Below are 24,152 nucleotides of genomic sequence, written 5' to 3' on the forward strand. Positions count from 1 at the left end.
GGTGGAAATATGTCTCCACTGAGAGGCAAAGGCAGATGAAAGCATGCACGTCACACGTGCCTTCTGGTAGGCTGGCAAAACTGCAGTAGCATGATCTGTTATCCACACTGTGCACGGGGAAAACAAAGACCTTGCAGGTGGAGGAGTACCCCACTTAACCCTTCTTGTGCCTGGTCTATCCAGGTGCTTGGAGCTCTTGGGGCTGTGCTGAGGCTCAGGCTGTCCAGAAATTTCTGGGCTTCAGACTAAGCCTCCTAACACTGGGCATTCACCCTGGAGGTGGTGAAGTGAGTCTGGGCTTGGTTTGACTAAAGCCTAGCAAGATAGATGAGGCCTTAACTTCTTGCTGCAGAGGTGGAATACCACCTTACCCCTCTGCACCCGGTGTTTGCAGAATGTGGCCCCAGTAGGTTGCTTTAGGTCCCAGATGGCAGACTTGGGATTTAACCATGATCTCTTGGGTCCCAAACCAGGACCTTCATCTCATCCTCAGGAGACTTGAGCTTTGCTCTGCTCTCCAACACTCATGCGTCTATGCCTCACTTTCCTGTCTCTGCGTGGTAATTTTTCAACCTCACAGAAGTGTCGCGAAGTTTAATTAGCTCCAGGCAAAGCCCTTTGAGATCCTCAGATGAGAGATTCTATAGAAGCACAAAGTATTAATTTAACATTATTAAAATAATTGGTTAATGGATGGTGAACAGAGGGTTAGCGTGAGCGGTATTTATTCTTAATGGGAGATGAGGAGGAAATAACATTCCTCATGGTTCAGCAGTAGGACCAGTTTCTTAGTGTTTGCACTAATGGTTTGGACAGAAGCAGGACACTTGCAATTGTTAAAGATGCAGCTGATAATGATATAGCAGGTGTTATTAAGACGTACAGAGAAGTGCCGTGTCTACACCATAATCTTATGCAAATAAGTTCAGGAGTGGAATACGCTCTTTTAGGTGTCTTAAGCGTAATGTGATGCCACTTTGTGGGAGTTACGCACCAGCTAATTATAGCATGAATAGCATTGAATTAGGTTATATGGCAGTGGAAAGTGATCTCAGCATATTGACAGACCCAGCATGTTAGAGTTACTGATATTTTATTAAAGCGGAACAGTTATTGGCAGTACAAGGTATTTTTTTCTGCATAAGCCGAAATAGATGCACCAGATGAGAGCGCAGCAGAGTCGCAGCAGTATCCCAAGGCCCAAAGTAAATGCTGACTCTCAACAGAGACAACAGAAATGATTAGTTGGGGTTGGGATATTTCATTATCCCTTTCACAGTCCTGCTGCCGTGTGCAGGCAGCTGCCTTCCAGGTGACCACTTTTCTAAGGCAAGCACTTGTGTCTGGAAGTACTTATTTATTAAAAGTCCCATTTGCCTTTATTTACAATTTGCTGAACTTACTTATTGGGCTGCAGTGTCCCCTCTGGGCAGCTGCCTTCAGCAGCTGGGTGCTTTGCCATGCTTGTTTCTGCGTTTCAGCCAACACCATTCAGGGATTGGAGAGGCTGATGCTGGAGGGCAACACTTTGCTCTGCACATGCTGAAACAATTTTCTCTGCTGCTTCCCCCCACTCTTGGGGGCAGAACACTTTTGGCAGTGCAGAGGAAGACTAGAGGGAGAAGGTGATTTTATGACAGGTCTGTACCTTTTTCTGCTCCCCTAAAAGTCCACATTTTACCTCTGAAGAACCTCAGTTGCAGGTGCAGGGGAGACACCTGGGAGAGCATGGTGTGTAAACCCACAGGACACTCCACATGCTCCAGCTCAGGATAGATAAGGTGGTCAAGGAAGAGGAGATGGGGGGAACCAAAAGGCTCTGAAGAAGACCCCCCCCCATCACTCCTTTCTGCATGGACAAACCTGCAAAACCCACTGTCGGGCGACTCCATCCCTTTAGTCTTGATTTATGCCGCAGCTGGGATGAGTTACCTGGGATGATTTATGCTGCTAGCTCAAGGAAGGGGTCTACGATGTTGAGTCAAGAGCCTGAACACTGCCAGTGTCCCAGACCCCAGCTCAGTTTGGGTCAGCTTGGCACAGCTCGCCCATCATCATCATACTCAGGCATCAGGCACAGCTGGGTGTTTTTGGTTTTTTTCCCCCCACTTGGTTTTAAATCCAGAAATTGCACTGGAGAAGTCAGACAGTCAAAAGTTAGGAAGTGGCAGAATTGAGGTCACCATGGAAAAAAGGAATTATAAAGTGTGATCCTGTAATTAAAGTCTGGCTTGCAGTGTGTCAGCGCAGGGAGCAGATTTAGGAGTGCAGAAGCTACTTTCAATCTGGCAGTACCTGATTCCCGAGAGCCTGACACTGCAACCTTAACGTATTAAAACCAGGCTTAGTTTGGTTTGGTTTTTCATTGTTTCATTATTTGAATGGCAACACACCTTATAACGGATATCCAGGCTGCAAGACACACCAGTCTAATACAGAGTGAGTTTTTGGTCCGAAGGATTACATGTCTTAAATGTGTATGACCAGTAAACAGCAAGATAAGGTGCTGATTATTATACTCCTGCTCAGCGGAGGGGCTGGAAATACAAACCACATTCCTAGATGCTTAACCTATACCCACGTGTTGTCCTCCTGTGCAAATGTGCTGGATGTGTTTGCAACCTACTGTGCTATTGCACTTGAAGTGAGCCTGGGTGTCTGCTGGTTTAATTTTAGAAAATCCAGACATTTCTGTCATGCTGCAGCTGGAGGAAATAAATGGGAGGTAGCAGGACATCTTGAAGAATTCGGCGCTTGTGTTTCAACACTGCGCCCAAAAGGGTTTCCTTCCAAGCTATTCTCAGGAGAGGAGTTCCCACGCCCTGCAGATCTTTGATGGGATTGCTGTGTCTATTTGTTTTATAGAAGTGCTTACAAAAATCTCAGGTCAGCATTTTGCCGTAGCTTTCGTTCCGCAATAGGGAACTTACAGTTTTGGGAGTAGTTAATCAGCTATCCATCCAACCCTCTGGAGACTGCATGTTTAAAATTCCTGATCCAGCATGTGGCAGTGCTAAAGGAGACTTAATGGGATGAAGGCTCCTAGGGAAGGGAGAGTGGGAGCTGCAATGCTGTTCTTGCTCTCTCAAATCTGCAAAGCAAACCGAGAGCGTGCTGAGAATGGCAGAGATCTCCCTTTATGATTCCTGCCACTGGAAATACAAAACTTTCCTCTACCAGAAAGATGGAGCAATTTGAGTTTGAAATTGGGGTGCTCATTTTATCTAATGTCAGCCAGTAGAGAGAAACCAAGCCCTAACATTTTAAGCCAGACCCCAAGCTTTGTAAGATTCAGGCTCAGCCATATGTTGGGTTGTTTTTGCCTGTGTTGCCTTAGATCCCTGCCTGCAAATCCCCGTGCATATAGGCACAATCTCTGCTCCAGGAAGCAAGGACATTGAGGGGTGATCTTGGAAGTAACCCTCCAGCAGGCCCCGCGTGCTCTCACAACTAAGACTCGGAAGTCTGGGAGTGGGTGAATAATTTAACATCCGCACTTAGTCTTTATAGCTGATTTTAATGGGGGGTAATAGCATTGCTAATAACAAAATCCATTGAAGACACCCTGTGCAAGTCCATAACATTAGCTTAATGGCAAAAGGTAATTGGCATGCAGTTGGAGCTGTCCTTTTGTATTAACCCTGTGGATTTCTAGCCAGACGTCTTCCTTGAAGCCATGGCCTTGGCAGTGCATGTGGAGTAAAATACAGAAGTGTTTTATGCTGAGCAAATGCAAATCTGGATTGAAACAGGGCGCACCGCCACCAATTCACATTGCTGGCTTGTATTTACACTGGACAGATGAGACAAGAGACAGTGACAGTGCTGAAAGCACAATTTGTGCGTGGTGTAAGCTTCACAGGTTTGTACAGCCCAGGTGCTGTGCACTCACCAATTTCACTCAACTCTCACTAATTGGGAGCACCAAGATTCAATCCTGGGCACCTCTAGTCAGGCATTTTCAAATCAGATGCCAAAAAAATCCTTAACCTGCCTGGGACTACTTAGCAACTGCTGGGCAATGGATTGGAAGGCTGCCCCTTCCCAGCAGAGAGATACCAGCAGCCCAGAAGTACCACAGATTTGCAGTTTCGTCAGCAGGACCAAACAGCATGGACTATGCACAGCTGCTCTAAAAGGACATCCCTGTGTAAGATGTCCCACTGCCCTTGGACAGGACAGTTTTCAGGGCTGCCAGGGGAAGGTTACGCTGTACCTGCTATGTGGGTGGAGAGATAGAGCATCTCTAGACCTGTGCATCCTACCCAAGGGACAGGGCTTTCACCCAACACCCTTCCTCCTTTCATGGTGTCCTTGCAACTCTCCAGCCTGCTGAGCGATCCCACGGCTGCTAACATTGGAGTCAGAGCGCTTCAGGACATAAGCGTGGTTTTCCAGCAAGTGCGGTCCCAAAGGGGACCAAAGTGTTGACTTTCCATCCAAAAACGATTTCTCCTTCCATGTCCCAGGGCTATCCTCACCCTCCCAACCTGGCTTTGTGTTAACTCTGTCCCTCTCTCTTCCCATTTGCTCAGGTGCACAAGGAAGGAGCGATGTGAACGCTCCAGCGAGCCTCGGAGATTCGCCTCGGAGATGAAGCAGTGCGTCCGGCTTACTGTGCACCCCAACAACATCTCTGTCTCCCAGTACAACGTATTGGTGAGGAACGTTAATCCTTGTCCCCCTCAGGTTTAATCTGCCCATGCAATCTGACAGACCCAGGTATGTGCAACCTGGGTTCAGCACTAGTGGGAAGGACTGGCAGATTGATGCAAGAGGTTCTCCAGAGTCCACTAATTTCCCCAGCAACTTTTCTGACACCAAGATTCATCATGGGAGGATATTTTGGCCTTGGTTATCCCCTGTCTAGAAGTGTGGAAGAGGCTTCCCTGTTTGCTGTGAGGAGCTGAGGGCAGGTCTGAAGGGACTTTGTGCCCTGCAAGTGTGGTGTGCAAACAGTGTAGTTGTTTACTTCCTTGGGAGAGGGTTTTGTGTATGGCTGGGCATGGACTTTAGGGAAGGGAAATTATCATGAAATGATGAAATGACCTTCTAGGATAAGGACAAGTGAGGGGCTACCATGTGTTATTTCAATAAGCTCCAATCTTCTATCATCTTGGGTGGAAGTGTGTCTGTCTTAAGCCACGAAGAACTCCACCCTGCTGCAGCTCCAGCACTGAATATGCAGAGCAGAAAGGCAGGATGCTGTGCAGAGGAATCTAAGGCTGCCAAGGTTCATGCTCTCTTGTGACCTTCCTCAGTGCAATGTTTAGCCTTTATGGCCTCACACTACTCAAGTCAGCAGCCAACGAAGCCACACAGTGAATGCTGGTGGAACAGTAGATGATCCTGATCATTTTCTGGGCTTGAGGCAAGAAATCTCTGTTGAAGATCTAACCAGTTTGTAGTTTCTCTCCTGACTCATGGCAGCAGTACCTTATGTGGTGGGATTCCAACACCCTCTGAGAAAGAGGCAGAGGCCTATTTCATTCAGGCTACTAGGGCTCTGTCCTTTCGGCCCTATTAGTTTGGGCTGGAATTGAGTTGAAAACCCAAAAATCCCAAAAGCTCCATCTCTGGATGAATTGTTCACTAGCCCCACACCCTGCAAGGTCTAAATGGTGTTGCTCAAAGTGCAGCTGCCAAACATCTTCCAGGTGACAGGTTTTGGAATGCTAGGGTTTCTTCAGTGGTACTGAAATCAGCCTTTCAAAACCTGTATGCATGTCCAATCATTGCTGCTTTGTTTCAGCCTCTTAACTTTGCTGTGACTTTACTTCCCTAGGCTTCAAACAAAACTGATCTGAGACATCTTCAGTCCTTTGTTCTTCTGGGAGTTCAGGGTTTCTTTTTCTTATTCTCTCAGTAGTCATTGAATTCTTTCATGTTGGAATAAATCCTGGGGGACTAGCTGGCTGAGGGCAATAGAAATTTATAACAGAATAAGAGACCTTTACCTCTAGGTTACTCTGGACAGGGCAAGTGAAACCAGAGCTGCTGGGATCAGAAATTGCCATCGTCTGACTGTTGCCCAATAATTTGCATGAACATTTCCATGGGAGTCTCAGCCCACTCTCAGACAGACTGGCGACCCAGCTCATCCACAGTCACCACAGACAGTGTCTTGGCAAACCGGGAGGGGAGCACCAACGAATGAATGGCTGGAGGTGTACCTACTGAGCCTCACCCGGGTTCTAGCAAAGGGTCAATGATACTGAGTTCTTGCCCACAGAGGCAGGGAAGGTATCTGTGTGGCCAGCCAATCTTTTACATTTTGGGCACTAACAGGGACTTGGGAAATTGTATCTGAGTCTGTTTCAGGCCAGGGCTGCTGGTCTGGGATGTCTGAGAAGAGATGCTTGCTGGGGGAAGGCTCCATTCTTTCCTCATTGCAGCAGCTCCAGAGAAGACATGTGGGATGTAGGACTTCTTGTCTGTTCAGGGTGAGCACTGGCTCATAACGTTTGCAGACAAGCACTTCTGGTCTATCCATTGGTATCATCTTCTGCATGGCACACTTTCATTCTGCATCACCCATGCTCAGAGAGAGATTTGTTAAGCAGAATATTTTCCCCTTCTCCATTGTTAGCAGGGTATTAATGAGCAGGGAGAATGGATTTAACCTGAGTGCTAAATCCAGCCAAATAGCCAAATGCTTTTTTCTACTCCCCATCCAAGATTAAAAAAAACAAAGAAACAAAAAAACCCTCACATTGCCATTGCACCAAAATGAACATACTCTCACAAAGTCTTTATGTCATCCAGGGCTAAGGCCTCTCTGCTCAGCCTTTCTCCGTGATGTTGCCTAGTGTGAAGAAATAGCTCCAAGCCTTCTTTAAGTGAGAAAAAACAGTGTAGGGGAGCAGTAAGCATTATGTTATATTATCATCCACTCCTGCTTTGTCACCTGGACTGACCTCTTCTGTTCTTTGTGCTGGTAGAAACAACACTTCAGCATGCATATGTGTCTCCTTTCAGTGGCTGTCACCTCAGATGGGGCATCAGCTAGCTCATGGGGGAGGCAAGTGTGGAGAGCACCTGCATTTCTACTTGTGTCAAGTGGTTGGCTCTAGAGGTTGATCACCAAGTCTCTAAATTTATACCGACTACTAGGTTATCTTCAGGTGCTAGAAGTACCCTGGGATGCCTCTCTGTTTTCATACATGATCCGGGCAGGACTCTCAGTGACGGAGAGCAGTGGTGCAGGACCTTAGCTGGTCTGGAAAGGTAGCAGCATGAGGGTCCTTCTCCAGAGAATGAACATGGTGGAAACCAGCTATGAGATTCTTTTTTTCATGAACATGAGCAATGACATAGCAATGGCAGGGGTGTTGTGAACTCTAAAAACATGGGCAATTCCTCCTTCACAGCTTTTTTTTTTTTAATGTATGGAGACCCAATATAGCATGTCCCCAGGGCCAAGTGCTTCTTTGGTGGGATGGGCAGGAGAAGATTGCTGTGCCTCTAGAGACAGTGTTTTTTTGTGGTGGACTGAAGGCTGTAACTAGACTCTCCTTACACAGGAACTTGGTGACAGAGCGCTCCCCCATCTGCTGATGCTAGGAGAGCAGGCCGTAGAGAGTTAGACTGGAGCGCTACAGTTTCTCTGTAGTCTGCAGAGTGCCTCTTGTGAGTAGTAGTCACCTTCCTCAGAAACCGCGTGCCTGGGGGCCACCCAAGCCCTGGTCTTCACAGCTGGCTCCAAAGAGTCCCTGCCTAACCTTACACTTGCATGACAGATAGTGAGCACTCCCTCCCCTCCACCGACCCAGCCAGCACTGGGATGCAGTGCAGTTGTCCCTGCATAGCCACGTACCACTTGTGTCGGCATCAGCATCTCATCCCCTTCCCCCTCCACACACACATCCCTCTCCTGAATTGCTGCTTTCTGTTGAAGGAGGATGCTCTCTCTAGCAAGAGGCTCTTTGTCCAACCTCTCCAGTGTAATTCTCTCCTGCTGGCCCAGCTCTGTTGTTCGGCTTAGTATTCTCTGTTTTCTTTTTCTCTATCTCTTCTTCCCTCCCTCCGTCTTTGCTTGCAGCTGGTCTTGGAGACCTACAATGTCCCTGAGCTGTCAGCAGGAGTCAATTGCACCTTTGAAGACCTTTCAGAGATGGATGGCTTGGTGGTGGGCAGTCAGATCCAATGCATCTCGCCAGCTGCCAAAGAGGTGCCCCAGATCATCACAGAGAATGGTAGGTATCCCACAGCTCCTCCATCTGCACCACTTCTCCCTCCTTTCCTCACACCACGTCCCTGTGTCTCTCCTTCTGCTTTCTCCCAAAGCAGAGCTTGGCTCATGAGAGCCTGAGGACAGGGTGTGCAAAGCTCAGGGAGTAGGTGGGACACTGCGCTGGTGGCTCACTGGTGGAGCTGCACAGCACTGTAGCGTGAGTTGTCTGAATGTGTGTGTGCTTATGTGTGTACATGTGTGCAAGCGTTCAGCTGCAATACCACTACCTGCATTAAGGTGCTTATATGTGTGATAGTAAGTGTTTTCAGACTGCCACCGAGTGGCAGTTGCATATATCTAGCAAAGACAAGAGATGGATGTGGGATATTCCCTCACCTTTTGCCCAGGCTGGCGTTACACAACCCAGGGAATGCGGCTGTACATGCTCTCGACACATCCCATCCCGTGCAGCAGCCAGAAAGTCCTGCAGACCTGAACAATTCTGTCTGTAATTTCCTCCTGCTCCTCCCAGATTTAGACCCATATGCTCAGTTCCTTGTCTCTCTCCCCGGCCTTTACTGGCTTCAGCTGTTTCGGGTTTGTTACTGGCTCCCTCTCCCAAAGTCATCCAGCACAGAAAAATACCGTGTGTCCAAGGATGGTCGTCCCCCCCCCCAACTTCCTGCCCTTTTTTGTTTCCCTTTTCCAACTACTTTTCTAGGTACTTTCAAGAGAACCTGCAGCGGCTTGCAGGGACTTAATATGAAAACATAAGCCCCCAAGAGGTACAGAGAGGATACTGCCTTTTTTTTTTTTTTCCTTGGATTCTTGTGAAATTTCACTGTAAAATTTTCTCTGAGGATCCTCAGGCCACAGAAAATGAAGTGACACAAACCGTCCCCATCATCCCCTCCCTGCTCTCCCCAAGCTGCACATGCTCTCCACTGCCATCCCAAAACAAGCCCCCAAAGGGCTGTTACCATTTTCACGTCCCACCGAGTTATCAGTCATGTTTACCTACCAAGATAGATGCCAGAAACTATTTCCTTGCTGTGGACATCTGTCCCAGGCCAGGCTATAATCAACCAGCAAACAAAAATAGCAGTGGAAGCTGGAGGCAGGACAAGAGAGAGAGATTTATGTGAAGGATGGTTTTCAGAGAAGCTGGGCACCTGCGGCTTGTATCAACTTCAGCAGCTGGTGCTCCGCACCTCTGCAAAGACCAAGTCCTCCATGCACAGTGCCAGAAGCTGGATTTGAACCAAAGGATGTGCAGCTCTGTAGCACATCTGATCCCTGGAGCCATCCAATCCTCACATCCTGTTTTAAAATATATGCAAGACGCTGGCAAAGTTGTTAAATATGAAGCAGTTAACAGAGCTGTCAAAGCCAGCGGCAGCAGATGGGCAGCAGAGTCGAGCACTGGCAGCAAAATGTGTTTAGTGAAGTGTGTTGTCTGTGCGTGTGTCTGTGTGTGTGTGTGTGTGCGCGCGCCTGTAGGTAAGTGAGTGTGCACATGGGCGCACGCTGCGACCAGTTGTCAAGTTTGGTTTGGCCTGATTGATTAATGAATCTTTCAGGTGAGGAGGAAAATAATGGAGGTGAAAGGGTCAGCCAGGTTGAAGTCTTGAATTAAACATGGGTCCCTTCCCCACCAAATTACTGCAATTACTGCACCCACTCATTACCCACAGCTGATGGGCTCTGAATAGGGCTTTTGGCATTGTCGGAAGAGGTAACAATTGACTGCCCAGCATGGGAGCAGTGGGAAAGGGAATGAGGAGATGGTGTGTAGGAGCTGAGGTGCAGGCTTTGCTGTGGATGGGTCTGCTGTGGAAATGGATCAGTCTGTCTGGAAGTGCCATGGCTTGTGGATGTCCCTCACACTGAACTGGGTTCTTTTTAGCCAAAGGCTTGGGTGAATTGAAGTTCCATCTCAATACAAGGAAAAACTTCTTTACTCTGAGGGTGACTGAGCACTGGGACAGGCTGCCAGAGAGGTTGTGGAGTCTCCTTCTCTGAAGAGATTCAAAACCCACCTGGACGCGATCCTGTACAACCTGCTCCAGGTGATCCTGCTCTAGCAGAGGGGTTGGACGAGATGATCACCAGAGGTCCCTTCCAACCCCTACCGTTCTGTGAATCTCTGAATCTGTGAATGGACTTTGGGGTGACAGAACCTGGAGGAACTGTTCACGTGGGAATCTTCCCATTCATCAGCATTTCCCATGCTGCAGACAGGGAGCCCCTACCCTCTCCTTACCATTATGGTATCTACCCTCCTTGCTCATTCCTCCATCCTGCTTTATCAAGGTATAACCTCTCTTTGGGGGCAGGATCTGGAGGTGGCCTTCTTCAGGCATGGTAGTCCTGGATATTGGGCCCTATTCAGAGATGTTAAATAATGAGGGTGAAGAGAAAGTAGATCTTTCTTTATTCCCTCAGGAAAGCAGGTATTTTATCCTTCAGGCAGTGTGTTCACAGGCCACCAATGTTTGGGTCCAACAGTCAAATCTTCCACAGGCCCCTTCCTTCTGGGGACTTCAGATGAACAAGCAGCAAAGAAAAAATTTAAAGGACAGTACTCCATTTTAATGCCTCTTAATTCCAGACATCTGTGTCCTCTCTTTAAACTTTCCAGTGGTGAAGGCATACTCCATCACCCTAGTACCATAAGAGGGGGGAGATGTACCCATTGGAGAACTGGGCTCTAAAAGGATTTTGTTGCACTTCCTACATGTATTGAGGACAGACTAGCCAAAGTACTGTGGGACAGCTCCAGGTTCAGAGTGTTGGCATGGCCAACCTGGCTTAACTAGGCTAACGAAGCAGTCACACAATGATGTGTCTATTTTTTCCCCAGGAGACCATCACATTGTCCAGCTTCAGCTCAAGTCCAAGGAAACGGGTATGACCTTTGCCAGCACCAGCTTCGTCTTCTACAACTGCAGCGTCCACAACTCGTATGTTCATTTCTTTTGATACCTGCTTTCCATTCCACCCCTGGATCTGCCACAGAACCCACAGCTGACTGGGGCACATGTCCCTCAGGAAGCTGGTTAGATGTGGGGGTGACCAGGGATCAGGGTGTGACCAGTGACTCAGGGTCACTTGAGTAATGATCAGCATGGTGGGGTTTCTCCTGGGAAGACTAATAGTAGTATAGTGATCATTTGTTCTGCTGATGAGCATCTTTTGCAGGAAGGCATTGCCTTGGGGAACGGTATATCCCCACGTGTTCCTCAGGCAGAGGAGCATCACATTAGTGGGAGTTTGTCACAGAATTGAGTCAAAAGCAAGTTGTGACCTCAGCAAATGCCCCCCCTCATCTTCCTATTCAGCAGTTTTTTGTGGGTGTCTGGATCCTGCCCACACATCCGCACCTCATCCATGCTGTCAGTCCCACCAGTAGGAACCTGCCTCAGGTGGTTAGCATGGGCTTGGACCCTCAGATCTGGAAAGACAGGAGTTTCTGGTTCCTGCATGATGTGAACTGAGCAGGGAACACCCAGCTATTTCCCTCACGACCATCTATTCCATCCTGCGAGCTCCTTTCCTGCCCCGCACCCCATTCTTCTGGGGTTTAGCTGGCACCCAGGGCTGCTCAGGAGCTGCCCCACCAGAGCGGATCTGCAGCTTTCCTGCAGAAAGATGCTCTTCCAGCAGGTTGATCCACTCCTGAGCAAGGCTGAATGGCTCTGTCCCCACCACTGAGCCATCAGAAGTGCCAAAAGCAGATAATTACTGCGGCTCAGCAATTCACAAGGAAAGGCAAATCCTATTTCCATGTTCCTGCTGCTTTGACAAACAGTGTCAGAAAGCAAGTGTTGGGGGGGAGAGCAGGAGAGATGGTGGTGTTAAATATTTATGGCATGTTTTGGTTTCTTACTTGACAAACTATAATACACTATCCATTTTTAATTTGATGTATCAGAGCAAGCACTTGTTACCAATTTGAAGAACAGCTCGCTGTACCAGAGCTGAAAGTGGATTGGAGTTGAGCGAGATTTCACAGGGAGGGGGAGAGGGTGTGCATCTGCCTGTTGGGCTCAGCCAAGCCCGACTGGAGGCAATTTTTTCCCTCCTGCCCATTAAAAACCTGGTGACACATAAGGGCCAGGAAAATTTCCCCTGCCCAGTCCCCTCCAGGTATTTCAGAGCCTGCAGCTGCATGAAGATCTCCAACAGTGTGAGTGACCAGGAGTCGCTACCATCCAGTGCTTGTTTTGTGCGGAGAGCTTGTTATGGCTCAGTTTGGTTGCTGGTGAGCAGACATCATATATTAAATTTAAAAAAAAAAAAAAAGAAAAAAGAAAAGGTGTGATGTAGGTATAAGTCAGTGCTGTAACACAGCCAAGGGACGTGTTTGTAGCTCTTGCTCTACAGGGTCTACAGGGCATAGGAGAGCAAAACCTTGTAAGATGGAGGGAATGGCTCTTTCCTACACCCTAAGTAGGTGATATCCCAAATATGTCCTCTGCTTTGCAGGCAGCTGCTGCAATAGTCTTTCCTTGTTTGCTGAGATGAAGAAAAGAAGGATACAGTTAGTACATTTGCAGGAGCCCCATCACCCTGGGCAGAACTCACACTAATAAGCCTGTGGGACACAAGGGAGAAAATTCCCTGTTCATCCTTGGCTTTCTGACTTCAGTGCCTCCCAGTTTGTGTCTGGCCTCTGTATCACGTGTGAGAGTGGGAGGATTAGCCAGATGGGACTGCTGATGGGGCTGCCCTCCACGGGCATCACTCCTCCCACCAGCCCTTCCCTTGGCCACCTCCTTGTGACGTGTTCGCAGCTCCCAGGGCACTGGTGCAGTTCAGCATGGAGGCAGCAAGGCTGTAGCAGTTTCCACCCATCCCCTGATTTTGTATTTTTTGTTACACTCAGGATTCTGTTATGAGTGAAAAGGGGAATGTGCCTTATGTAGGAAACTGAGAGCTTGTTGATAATCTGAATAAAAGCTGTAATAGGGCAACCAAAAAAAAAAAAAAATATTATTACTCTAGTTACAATGATATTAATGCAATCTAAATTATCTAATTAATATGAGACACTTTTTGTCAAAGCCACAACCAGCTCAGGCCATGGCAAGTCCAGCATCATCCTGAGACCTGATGGTGTTGAGTCAGTGCAAAACCCATGGTCTTCTGCTAGTGATGGCAAAAGCAATGTTTTCTGGGCTGTATTTCCTTCTGAGAAACACTGTCAGCCTCCAGATCTGTCCTGTTGGCTGATGGGGCCTGGCTGGCCAGGTGACTAATCTTTCTCTCCATCTCCAGGTGTCTGTCATGTGTGGAGAGCCCTTACCGGTGTCACTGGTGCAAGTACCGCCACGTCTGCACCCACGACCCCAGCTCCTGCTCCTTCCAGGAGGGACGAGTCAAGCTGCCCGAGGTAGGCAGGGGCACGGGGAATGCGCCGCATACATGGGCTGCTCAGGGCTGATGTCGCCTTTTGGCCTGAGTCAGACCAACAGACCAGGAAGCCTTCTCCACCTCCAGTACCACCCTCTTCCCCTTCTGCTCACCCTCCAGGAGACCCTCACCTTTCCCTCTGCAGATAGCTCCTCTCCTTTCTGCTCTGCCAGACCCCCAGCTCCTGCCCTTCCCCTCCCACATACTACAAGGAGTGCATTACCTTGGAAAGCCACTGCAAGCTCCCAGTACCAAGGGACTGGGAGGAATGGGAAACACTGGGCATGCTTCTCCTCCAGGACAGAAGGAAGGCCTTCTCTAAGCAGATTCCACAGGCTGCTGAGATCTGGGGAGGATTTAGGGCTACGACCGCGGTGTCAGCGGATTTCAGCCATGCTTCGAGCACCTCTGTGGCTTTGTGGGTTTGGTGCCTAACGGCCAGCACATCAAACTGCCTCCAGACAAGGCCAGGGAATGCCTCATTGCCAGTCGCTGAGCTGAACGGGACCTTGGGGCTTAATACAGAGCTGGCTGCTGTGCTGCAAATGCTGTCTGGCTCGTACTATAACTAACGAGCGCTTGCAGACAAGTGGAGCTCGGGAGAATACAAATAGGAAGCCACTTAATTACTTCCTGGTCAGGAACGGTCTGAAAGCATCCTGGCCTGTCTGGTAAATGACCTGAGATGGCTCATTGTTTGCCTGGCCCAAGGGACCAGTACCCATTAAGAGATCGGATATCTGCTAAGCCACCGGACGCAGAGGCGGCTGCTGAAGACTGCGGCAACATGCCTTGCATTTGGAGGATGAAATCCCCACTGCTCCCTGCGCTGCCTGCTGGGTCTGGTGTCTCTAACGTGTCCCCCCACCTGTCCCCAGCCCATGCCCCAGGCAAGTCAAATGGACCAAATGACACACACGTAGTGGTTTCACACTCCTCTGGCATCCCCCATTCCCTCCCACCCCTTCCTTATGTGCTGGTTGAGGTGTCACATATGTGCTGGTTGAGATATCCTGGAGCAGACATCCTGAACTGCTATGGCATTGGGACAGGCCATAAATATTCATGAACAGGGCGGTTGCCAGTTCTTCATCTACCAGGATTCAGCATTTGCTGTAAACCTACTGGAAAACTTGCTGAGGACCTGGAGTGCTTGACACCCTCTGCTCAGAGGTGAAGTGGTGCAGGAAGGCAGCCCAGGGTTCAGCCTGGGTTCTGGTAGGCTATCCCAACCTACTCCCTCACATGGAGCCTTGGCAGAGTTTGGCCAGTCCTGCTGGCCACAGGTCTCTGTGCCTTCCACTTCAGGAACCTCAGGGACCTCAGAAACCTCAGGTGACCTCTTGCTCAGCTGGCATTCCGTGGGACACTTTCTCTCAGTTTCCTGCTGTGCAATGCCACCACCATTTGTCTCCTCTGGCAGACTCCTCTGGTGTGTCTCATGTACCAAGTACAGGACGCACCCTCCCAGTTCCCAGCTCTTCTCTCCTCCAGCCCCCTGGCCAAAGTGAAGTGCCTACAAGTGTCAGTGCATCTCCTCCTCCCTCAAGCCCTATCACATCCCTGGTATCTCTGACACTTGCTGCCATTGGAAAGGACATCATGAGAAGCTCTGTGTCATCTCAGTTCATTAGGGAAGGGACTGGGGATGGCACAGCCCCTGGTCTTTATCCCCTCCAAGGTCTTGCTCTGCAGAACTGGGGAGGAGAGAGTGGACTCATTGTCCTCTGCAGATCTGCCTATTTTAGCACACCTTTTCCATCGCTGCTTTATCACCTCTCACTAGTTTTGTTTCTGAAAGATATCCTTTTCAGATCAGAAGACAGCTCCAGTCTAGGGGGCTTTGTCTGTCAGGAGAGATTGCTCTTTCTCTCTTCTGTCCCCTTAAAAACAGGTTTTCCTGCTAAGCTTCAAATACTCCCTCCCTGATCTTTCAAGGCTGCCCTGTATGATTTGCATGGCAGCAGGGAAAGGCACAAACCTGACGTTAGAAGACGACTCTTCATCCACAAGGCAATGAGAGCACCATGCGACACATGTACGTTACATTGGTCATTGCTAATGAGGGCTGCAGCCCTGTTGGCTTCTGCAGCAAAACCACCTCGGCACAAACATCTTTCCCATGGGAGACAACATTTGGCAGTCAGCTGCTCAGCTCAGGAGATGGTTTTGATGTCTGCTGCACAAAAGAAACACTTCTGAGCACTGGAACTACTGGACGATATCTGCAAGGATAATAGCCTTGCAAAACCCAAACTGTTCAGAGATAGATTTCTGCCTGGCAGTGTGAGAAATGCCCTGTAGCTTCAGGGTCCTTCTTGTTGCTGTGCATTCTGACAAACACAGATTTACATTTGCTCTGTGGCCTGGAAGGTTTTGTCAAATGGCACTTTGAACAAATGCTGCGTATATCTCCCACACTTCTCTTGAGAAGCCATCTTCTCACTGGCTCATCTCTCTCACTGAAATTTCCACTGTCTATTTTTTATCTTCACCTCTTGTTCTTTATCCTGTATGCATGCTTATTCGTTGAGTGGGTTCTTTGAACAATAGAAACCATTTAGTATCTTGAAGCCAAGCCTGGCTCCTCATTGCCTATCCAGACCTCCACCCAGTTCCTGATGACATAACATGACTCACAAGGTTGACAGGACTGATGTCCATTTCTAGACTTCCCAATGCCACCTTCAGTAGTGTTCAAAATGTACCTTGAGTGGGCCTATTTTTATTGGCCTTTCATCTCCGTCTGCAATGTTCCTTTCAATCCTTTCCTCTACAAGCACTTGGACCCTCAGAGGATGAGGAGGAGGAAGTGTTTGCTACCATCCAGGTATGAGTACCTGCTAAATCAGTAAGTCTGAAGGAGGTACTGATGGGAAACTGTACTACCAGTGCGGGGTGGCTGGACCATCCCATCTGCAGTCCTTCCATGAGTCTGCTGAGCAGATTAGTGTGGCTGGCTTCCAGGATCTTATGGTTTGATTGCACCAAGAGACTCTTTGCCAAGCAAACAAATATTGGTGTTACTCTGTCACATGGACCGGTGCCAGAAACTCCATCCCCCTGTAATCATCACTGCTGGCATGCCAAACCTGCTGCCCTCCCCCACACTATGGCCTTTACCTTCTCTTTGCTGATACACCCACCTCCAGGTGATTTTTTTGTTCTCTCTTTGCCTGTACAGCATCTTGCCATGATGTGGGCTGAGGTTTCCCACACTCCAGATGGCCTGGGCTGCAAATGGACCGATTGGGCTGGCACCCATCACCCCTGGACCAGCTGAGAGCACTTTGAAGGGAGGCTTGTGCCGTAGCATATTTCTGACCCCATCATTTCCTTAGCACATCTCACAAGTTTCTGGATTCCCACAGGCTTACCTGCCATTCTTTCAGGTCTTCATGTGCTCTGAGAGGATCCTGGGTTTTTTACTCTTTTTGTTTCCCTTGTAGTATGAGTTGTTGATTAATGCAGAGTGCAGGATGGATTTGAGACTGATCCAGTGGGACAGCAGAAAGGCTTTGGCCATGACCCATGCTGTCCAGAAGGCAAAATGCTGTTTCTATCTGTATAGCCTGTGATCTACCATCCAGGGGGGCCTTTGAATTGCACAGTGGATCAGCCAGCCCCAGGCTGGGACAGGGCAGCTGTCCTACCACCGCCTGGAAAAACTAAACCAGAGATGGAGAAAGGACAGAAAAGGCACATCCATCGCTGTCAAGGAGCCACGACTTTCTTACCTGTCACTTGTCAGATGCCTGGTGAATCAGCTCTGCCTGTAATAGAGCTGAATCAACTAGTTTGGGAGCCTTGGGAAAGCCCTTGTTTGCTCCTGGTGAAGAACTCCAGTGTGGTCATAAAGCAAGAATATTTATGATTATGGCACTGAACTCAATCAAATAGGGTTGACGATGTCTCTGGATGATTTGTGGCAGAAATACTTCACCTTGGCGTATAATTTCCCTTTACAGCAGGTTTTCGAAAGCCAAGTCCACTAGCTTGAAATATACTGAGTGAATTCTTGCTTTATAACGGGGAGCTGATATTTTTGCTATTGAAGGCAGGAAGGGAAAGAATAAGGAAAAAAAAGACATTTTAATACTGAAGTAAATTGTTGTCATTTTTGTTTTTCCCAGAGAGCTGGTAGAAAAAGTGGAGAGAAATAGTCTCAAAGATAGAGGGGAACAGGCCAAATTTCTGTTTTTTTTCTTAGCCATCCTGTCTCTGCTTTTGACATTTGTTGCTGACCGTAACTAAAGTCATAGTGCCGGCTTAGCGTTGCACCTTAAAGCATGGCATTGTGGACTAACACACCATGAAATCAACCCTTACTTATTTGATACAATCACCAAGTAAGAGCGCTCAGTCATTTTCTTCTGTAAATGGGCAAGACAGTCAACAAATAGTGGAGGGAAACTGAGGCATGGAGGAGTAAAACAATTGATCTGAGTGTCTCCGGTGTGATAGAAGCTGTCTCCTGATATCTATTACCCAATACACCTGATTGCATCGTCCATCTTGTCTTCATACAGACCTGCTCTGATCCAGTGGGGTAGTTTTCATGTCGCTGTTTCACAGACATCTGTACAAGACTGGGTAAGCTGGGGTAGCCTTCTTGAGTTGATGGGATAAAGGATTAAGTCTTCTTTTGTGCCTTCTTCTCTAAGATGAACGCTATCTTGTTCCAGGCCTTGCAAGGATTTTAGCTTTGCGTGGGGGAAAGAGAGGGGAAAAAAAATGGCAAAAGCCAAAAGCAAGCCTAGATAACAAATCTGTTATCTGCTGGGTTTAAAAGATACATAATCATTTAATTACCTTGAAGGAGGTTTTCATCTTTCCCTGCTCAGCCGATTTGCGTGTGCTTGTGTTTTTCTTCCTCCCCCAAACAAGCTTTTTATTAAAAGGATTTTCATCTGCTGCCTAAAAAGAGAACAGAAGAAAAGATCTTGCACCAACGTGTTTTATGTCGACTTGTACGTGCTAATGACAGTAAAGCCCACATAAAAGAAACAACTGCTTCAAATATTAATTTGTCAAAAGCAATAGAAAGCTGTGTGAGCCGCATGCTGGTGAGCAGCTGCCGAGGAGCGGAGCGCTGCTTCGCCAAGCACTTGCTCATGCCTCGTGCTGAACGAAGAGCCGTACCGGCGGCCTCTGCAGTGGAGTGCACTGATTTAGCTCTGACCGGCCGCTTGTCCTGCTTGGGGATGGGATTTTTGGGAAACAGGGAAGAAGGGAGGGGAAAAAAAGAAGGCAGGGAGTGATAATGACAGCTCAGCCTGAACTGGCAGACATCTAAGAGGTGCTTGGGTAATGCCCTCAATAACATGCTTTAACTTTTGGTCAGCCCTGAAGTGGTCAGGCAGTTCGACTAAGTGATCGTTGTAGGTCCCTTCCAACTGAAAATGTTCTATTCTATTCTATTCTATTCTATTCTATTCTATTCTATTCTATTCAAGTGATAATGCCCACATCTCCTCATCATGGACTTTGTCTGTAGTAAACTCAGCAGCCCCCTTCCCCGCCCTGCTGGTGCATCTCAATCTGCCTTAGGGATTTCTTTGCCCCAAGGTCTCAGAAAGCAGACAGGTTTTCAGGGCCCCCAAATCTCCTGCTTTGTCCTTTTTACAAGGTGTAGAAGGAAGGCACAGTGCCCACCTCCTCCCAAAATGCACCCCGGTGGAAACTCCTGGGTGGCTGCACTGGTGGGGGGTAGGGTACCTGCTGGGCCATCAGGTGGGCACGGTCAACTCCTGACTCCCTTGCATGGACAAACCTTTTGGTGATGCATCTTCAGCTGTTGCTGTGGCAACCACTCCGTTTCCCTCCTGCTCCCGTTTCCAGCCTCCCTTAACCTGGCCGGAGATGCGGCTTCTGGAAGCATCAGCACTGGGAGGAGAGAAAACCCATCTCTGCTCAAATTAATATATCTCTCATTTCTCAGGGACTCTAATGACAGTTACAGCGAGGCCAATACCAGAGCACCGAATCCTTCCCCACTTGTCGATTATCCGCTCACTTATCCTGGCACCTGTCTATCATTAAGGGGAGGGTGCGAAGTGTAGTTTCTATGGCAACTGCAGGCAGTCTGCTGCCTTCAAGTGCTGTGAGCAGGCAGGGGGACCGGCAGGAGAGGCGAGGAGATCAGGAGCATCTCTAGACGGGCAGCTGCTGTGGGCAGCAGCAGCCGCCACCCCATGCAGATGGGATCTGGCGTAACGATGCATCCATTTCACGGCACCTGCTTTTAAGCAGCATGGGGGTTTGGTGTTTATCATCTATTTAGCTCTTAGAAGTGTTTCCAAGCACGTGTGATGGAGTTCAGTCTTGTTGGCATCCTGTCCAGGGGGAGGCAGGGGTAATCTGGGAGGAGGCTGTAGATGGTTTGGATCCAGCCGTGGCTCGGGGCCTCAGGTGGTTTGGCATTTCAGGCTGTGGTATATCAGCCCTCATCCACCATTACAGCCCTTTCCCAGAAATGGAGATGTATCATGTAGTGGGTACGTCCTCTTCAGAGGGGGTGCTTCAGATAATAATAAGAGGAAATTAAACACAGAAATTGGAGGCCAGGCAGAAAGCTTTCCCCTTGTTCAGGGAGTCCTGGTAGACCATGAAAATACTGCTCAGAGGCAGTATCAGGTAGTGTATGAGGCCACGGGTTTTATTTCAGCAGATGAGTTTTATTCCTGGCTCTGAGTTGGCTTGGACACGTTCACCTTTCTGTGCCCCTGTTTCTCTCACACCCTCTCCTGATTTGGGTAAGCACTTTCTGTTAATAGGTGCTTGTACAGCACTTAGTACCTGGAAATGTGATTTCGCAGTGGGGGCTGTTCACAAGAAGTCTTTTGAGCATGTACAAACAAATTAGATAATTTGCTGTTGTTTGCAAGTCATACTGACTCACACCAAGGTGAAGAAAAAGATGGAAAGCCTGTGTGTGAAGTGGTTTCTTCTGTTATTTTTGTGTACCTTTTGTCGTCTCTGAGCCTTTCTGCCCCACAGTCATCCCGCTGGCAGAGGAACGGGCTGGTAACTTGTTCAAGTTCCGCAGTAACTTTTAGCAGGATTTCTGATTGCTGCAGTTGTGGATCTGCAGGAAACCTGTCCTGGCGCAGGGCAGCTCCATCTTGTCTCTCCTTGTTGAGACCTCCAACCAAATCACAACGGGAACTGATGAAAACTGATGAAAACTGATGAAAAAAGGCCCCTGTGTGAGTGGTTCATCCTACCTTAACACGTGCCTGTTCATGTAATTTCTAGGAGCAACTCAGGCAGATTAGTTTGAATGGAGATGTAAGAAGCATCTGACACTCAATACCGTGTCCCTGCTAAATGTTACTCATAACCATTGGGCTGTTCATCTTTCTAATGCAAGATTATTTATCCCACAGGACAAACTGATCTCCGAATGCAACAGGGTAATATTCATCTGTCCCTGCCAATACAGAACCCTTGAAATAACATCGGGAAGAGCTTATGTTGTTTTTATAACCTGACTCAGTGCGATGCTGGAGCGGCTATAGGATTTTCTGGCTATGTGGGCATCTGTTAGGACTGCTAGGATCTGTGTGGCACCCAGTAATTTGAGGGAAAGGTAGCTGCTCAAGGGGAAAACCAGTTCCTCTTTCAGACTTAGCGTGGGGTGGTGGCCTGGCTCTGAAGCAGGGAGATTTTGCTTTTCTCCATTGTAACATCAGCTGCTTTGACTGCTTTGGGACATGTGAGCTTTTGGAACCTGACCAAGGAGAAACATTCTCAGGATGTTGAAGCTGTAGATAAGAGGTAACGCTGGAATGTGTCTCTTGCCCTGCTTGGGGCATCTCCAGGAGGCTGAGTCCAGACCCTCCTTCCCAGCCTTGTCTTTGCTCATGAGTCCATTTGCTTTGGCTTGGACATTATCTCATGCTGTCATGGATCTCAGTGAGGGGGAAGGTGACAAGAGCCATAATATCATTGTCCCGACCTTCCCACTGTGGAAGCCAAAGTATTATGATTCTCTGGGCTTCTGTCCTGGTTTCCAAAGGAAGCGGGATTGCATCAACGTGGCCTGTGTGTGCACCTCCGTTCCATCTGTTACTCTGTATCTTCTGTTGACGTCTGAACCCATTGACCATTCTTGGCCATTCTTGGTTGGGCCAAAGTCTGGAGGTCTCAAAGATACCAAGTTCCTACAAACTTTGTAAAAAATGGGCAGCTTTAGAGGAGAAATAGACTTTTGTCCCTCTCTTAGGAAGGAAGAGCTACAGTTTGGGCTCAATCCTTGTTAGACACCAGAAATCCCCATCTGAGAATGTTGTCATGAGAGTATCTGTTGCTTCTGAGGGAACGTTGGTTGGAGAACGTCCCTTATGCGTGCAATACCCATTTGTGGGCACAAATGTATAGGAAGCTTAGCTTTGTTGGGGAGCAACATGCCAGTGTCATTGGTACCTGCATGGATGAACAGTAAGGGTTACTATTTCAGTGCTCAAACTTTGCAGCCTCATTGGGCTGCTGGGCTGCCATGCATGGATGTACAGTGCTGTGATATACATGAAAGGTGCTGTGAACTTCAGATGGAAGTCCTTACAGAAGGACAGAAAGCTGGCTAGGCAGAAGGATGCAGATTTATATACTAATAATTAGAGAGGAATTAATTACTGCTTTATAAGCTGCCTCTGCTCTGCCCCGTGTTTTCCACAGCTTTGCACAATTCAGTTTTACTATGTGTGTTATTTGAAAGGGGTGTCTTATCTAACCAGGGCTTGCCTTTAACAAATGACAGGCATTATCCCAGTAAATACACAGTTATCTTGTCTCCTGCACATACACCACCTTCCTCAATGCACACATTCATATTTCTTATGATTTCAAAATCAGGCAGTTACTCAGGAAACACCAGAGCTGAGGCTGTTTGCATGTCTCCAGTAGCACCTCTCCTTTGAGCAGATGTACCTAATGACACAATCATCTACCGTTTTTGTCACTAAGTCCATTCCCTTCATCCAGTGACCAGAAGGCTCCTGCTCTCCAGATCATTACTTTTCCTTCTGAGAGTGTGTCAAAGCAGCAAAGGGTTGAAAGAAAGCTAACATTGTGTCTCTATTTAAAAAGGATAAATGTGGTACTTGGATAATTATGGCAGCCTGACCTTGATCTTTTTGAAATAATGGACCAGCTGAGAAAGACTCTATTAATAAAGAATTAAAGAAGGGTAAAATCATTAATGTTGATCAGCAGAGATATGTGGACTGACTTCAGAGGCAGAATAGTCCTGGGTCGGGGTCCAGCTCTCAGCAGACCCGGGTCATTTCCCAGCACTGCCTGCGTGGCCTTGGGGGAGTCACTTTGCTCCCCATCAACAGGATTCAGCAGTGAGCCGTATGAGAGGAGGTTAGTTATCTTCATTTAGTTTCTGCTTTTCGAGCATCCACTCTCTGGTGATCAGCATCGCTCATCGCTCTCTAGCCTTTGCAGCACTGAAGCAGGGACCCAAGAGGCTATGGCAGCTGAGCTAATGATCTGCTATTGATCTGTTGGTCTCCCTTCCTCCTGAAGTGATATCTGTACACTAATCTGTGCAAGCCAACATTGAGGTACATAACTACTAGCATTCACAAAGCTTAAACAGGGCCAAATCTCTTACACAGACCGAGCACCAACCTCCAGGCCCGCCACCTTTCCCCAGGCACCAGAATGACACGCAATATCTGACAAAAGAGAACTGATTTTTGCTCTCGAGAGCGTGGAAGACTCTTAACTAGAGAGGAGCCATCAGAAGTGACAGCGAAGCAAGGACTCAATTATTCCTTTGCTGTCTCGGCAGATGTTTACACTTCCCATAAATCCTGTTGCTTTTCCTCATCAGCTGCCTTTAAAGTTCTGAGCATTTTCTTCATGTATTATTACTTTTGCTGTGCCAATAAATAAGCACACCATCATTCAAAGTAACAACATTGTAAACTTAGGAAGTGCAGATAAAATATATGGTGCATTAAAAAATTCTTTGACCGGGTGAGCTTTTTTGTAGCCGGTTTGATTGCCGCCGGTGCCAATGTAAATTTGGGGGAAGTATATCCAGAAATTTATGGAGCTTGGAATCTTGCCTACAAAGCATTGACCTGATTCCACTTTATAACCTAATAACATTCCCCAGCACTGTTCGTGTAAATTTTAAATATAATTTTATGATGCTAAGAATTAGTGGTGTAATAATGTAAACACAACGTGGATTGTAATTCACCCCTTCCCCCTCCTGCACTGGGCATGCGGAACTCATTTCTGCTTCCTTCTCCAGATTATCCTGGGGCTGGGAAGTTGTGCAAGAGTTGAAAAGTGATTCATCCAAGGAACCAGTTTGTCAGCCCTGGACCTGAAGCTCGCTGTTTGCAGCAGTACAGGGTAGCTGCTAAACAAGCATCTGATTTTGCTTGGGTGGTGTTACAGCCCTGACCTAGGGTGACCATGCTGAGGTGTGAGAGAGAAGTTCAGGCAACATATTCCAGGCAGTCCCTGTTGCCTCTCATCTGTCAACTTGCTGTTTTCCTGCTTTTTTATCCAGGTGAAATCTGATTCTTCTGAAGTCAAA

General features: G+C 47.9%; 1 protein-coding gene across 3 annotated transcripts in view; it reads left to right on the forward strand.

Moving 5' to 3' along the window:
- PLXNA4 (plexin A4) overlaps positions 1-24,152 on the forward strand; it is a 454,779-nt gene that overhangs the window by 332,383 nt on the left and 98,244 nt on the right. For 2 of the 3 annotated variants that reach the window (XM_054806078.1, XM_054806089.1), the window contains exons 6-9: positions 4,536-4,659; positions 8,042-8,195; positions 11,037-11,136; positions 13,454-13,568. In XM_054806078.1, the coding sequence (XP_054662053.1) occupies positions 4,536-4,659; positions 8,042-8,195; positions 11,037-11,136; positions 13,454-13,568 (493 nt within the window). The remainder of the gene's footprint in view (positions 1-4,535; positions 4,660-8,041; positions 8,196-11,036; positions 11,137-13,453; positions 13,569-24,152) is intronic. The other variant, XM_054806099.1, reaches the window with a different exon arrangement.

The sequence above is a fragment of the Grus americana genome, chromosome 1, assembly GCF_028858705.1.
Source record: "Grus americana isolate bGruAme1 chromosome 1, bGruAme1.mat, whole genome shotgun sequence".
In the NCBI taxonomy this organism is placed as follows: Eukaryota; Metazoa; Chordata; class Aves; order Gruiformes; family Gruidae; genus Grus; species Grus americana.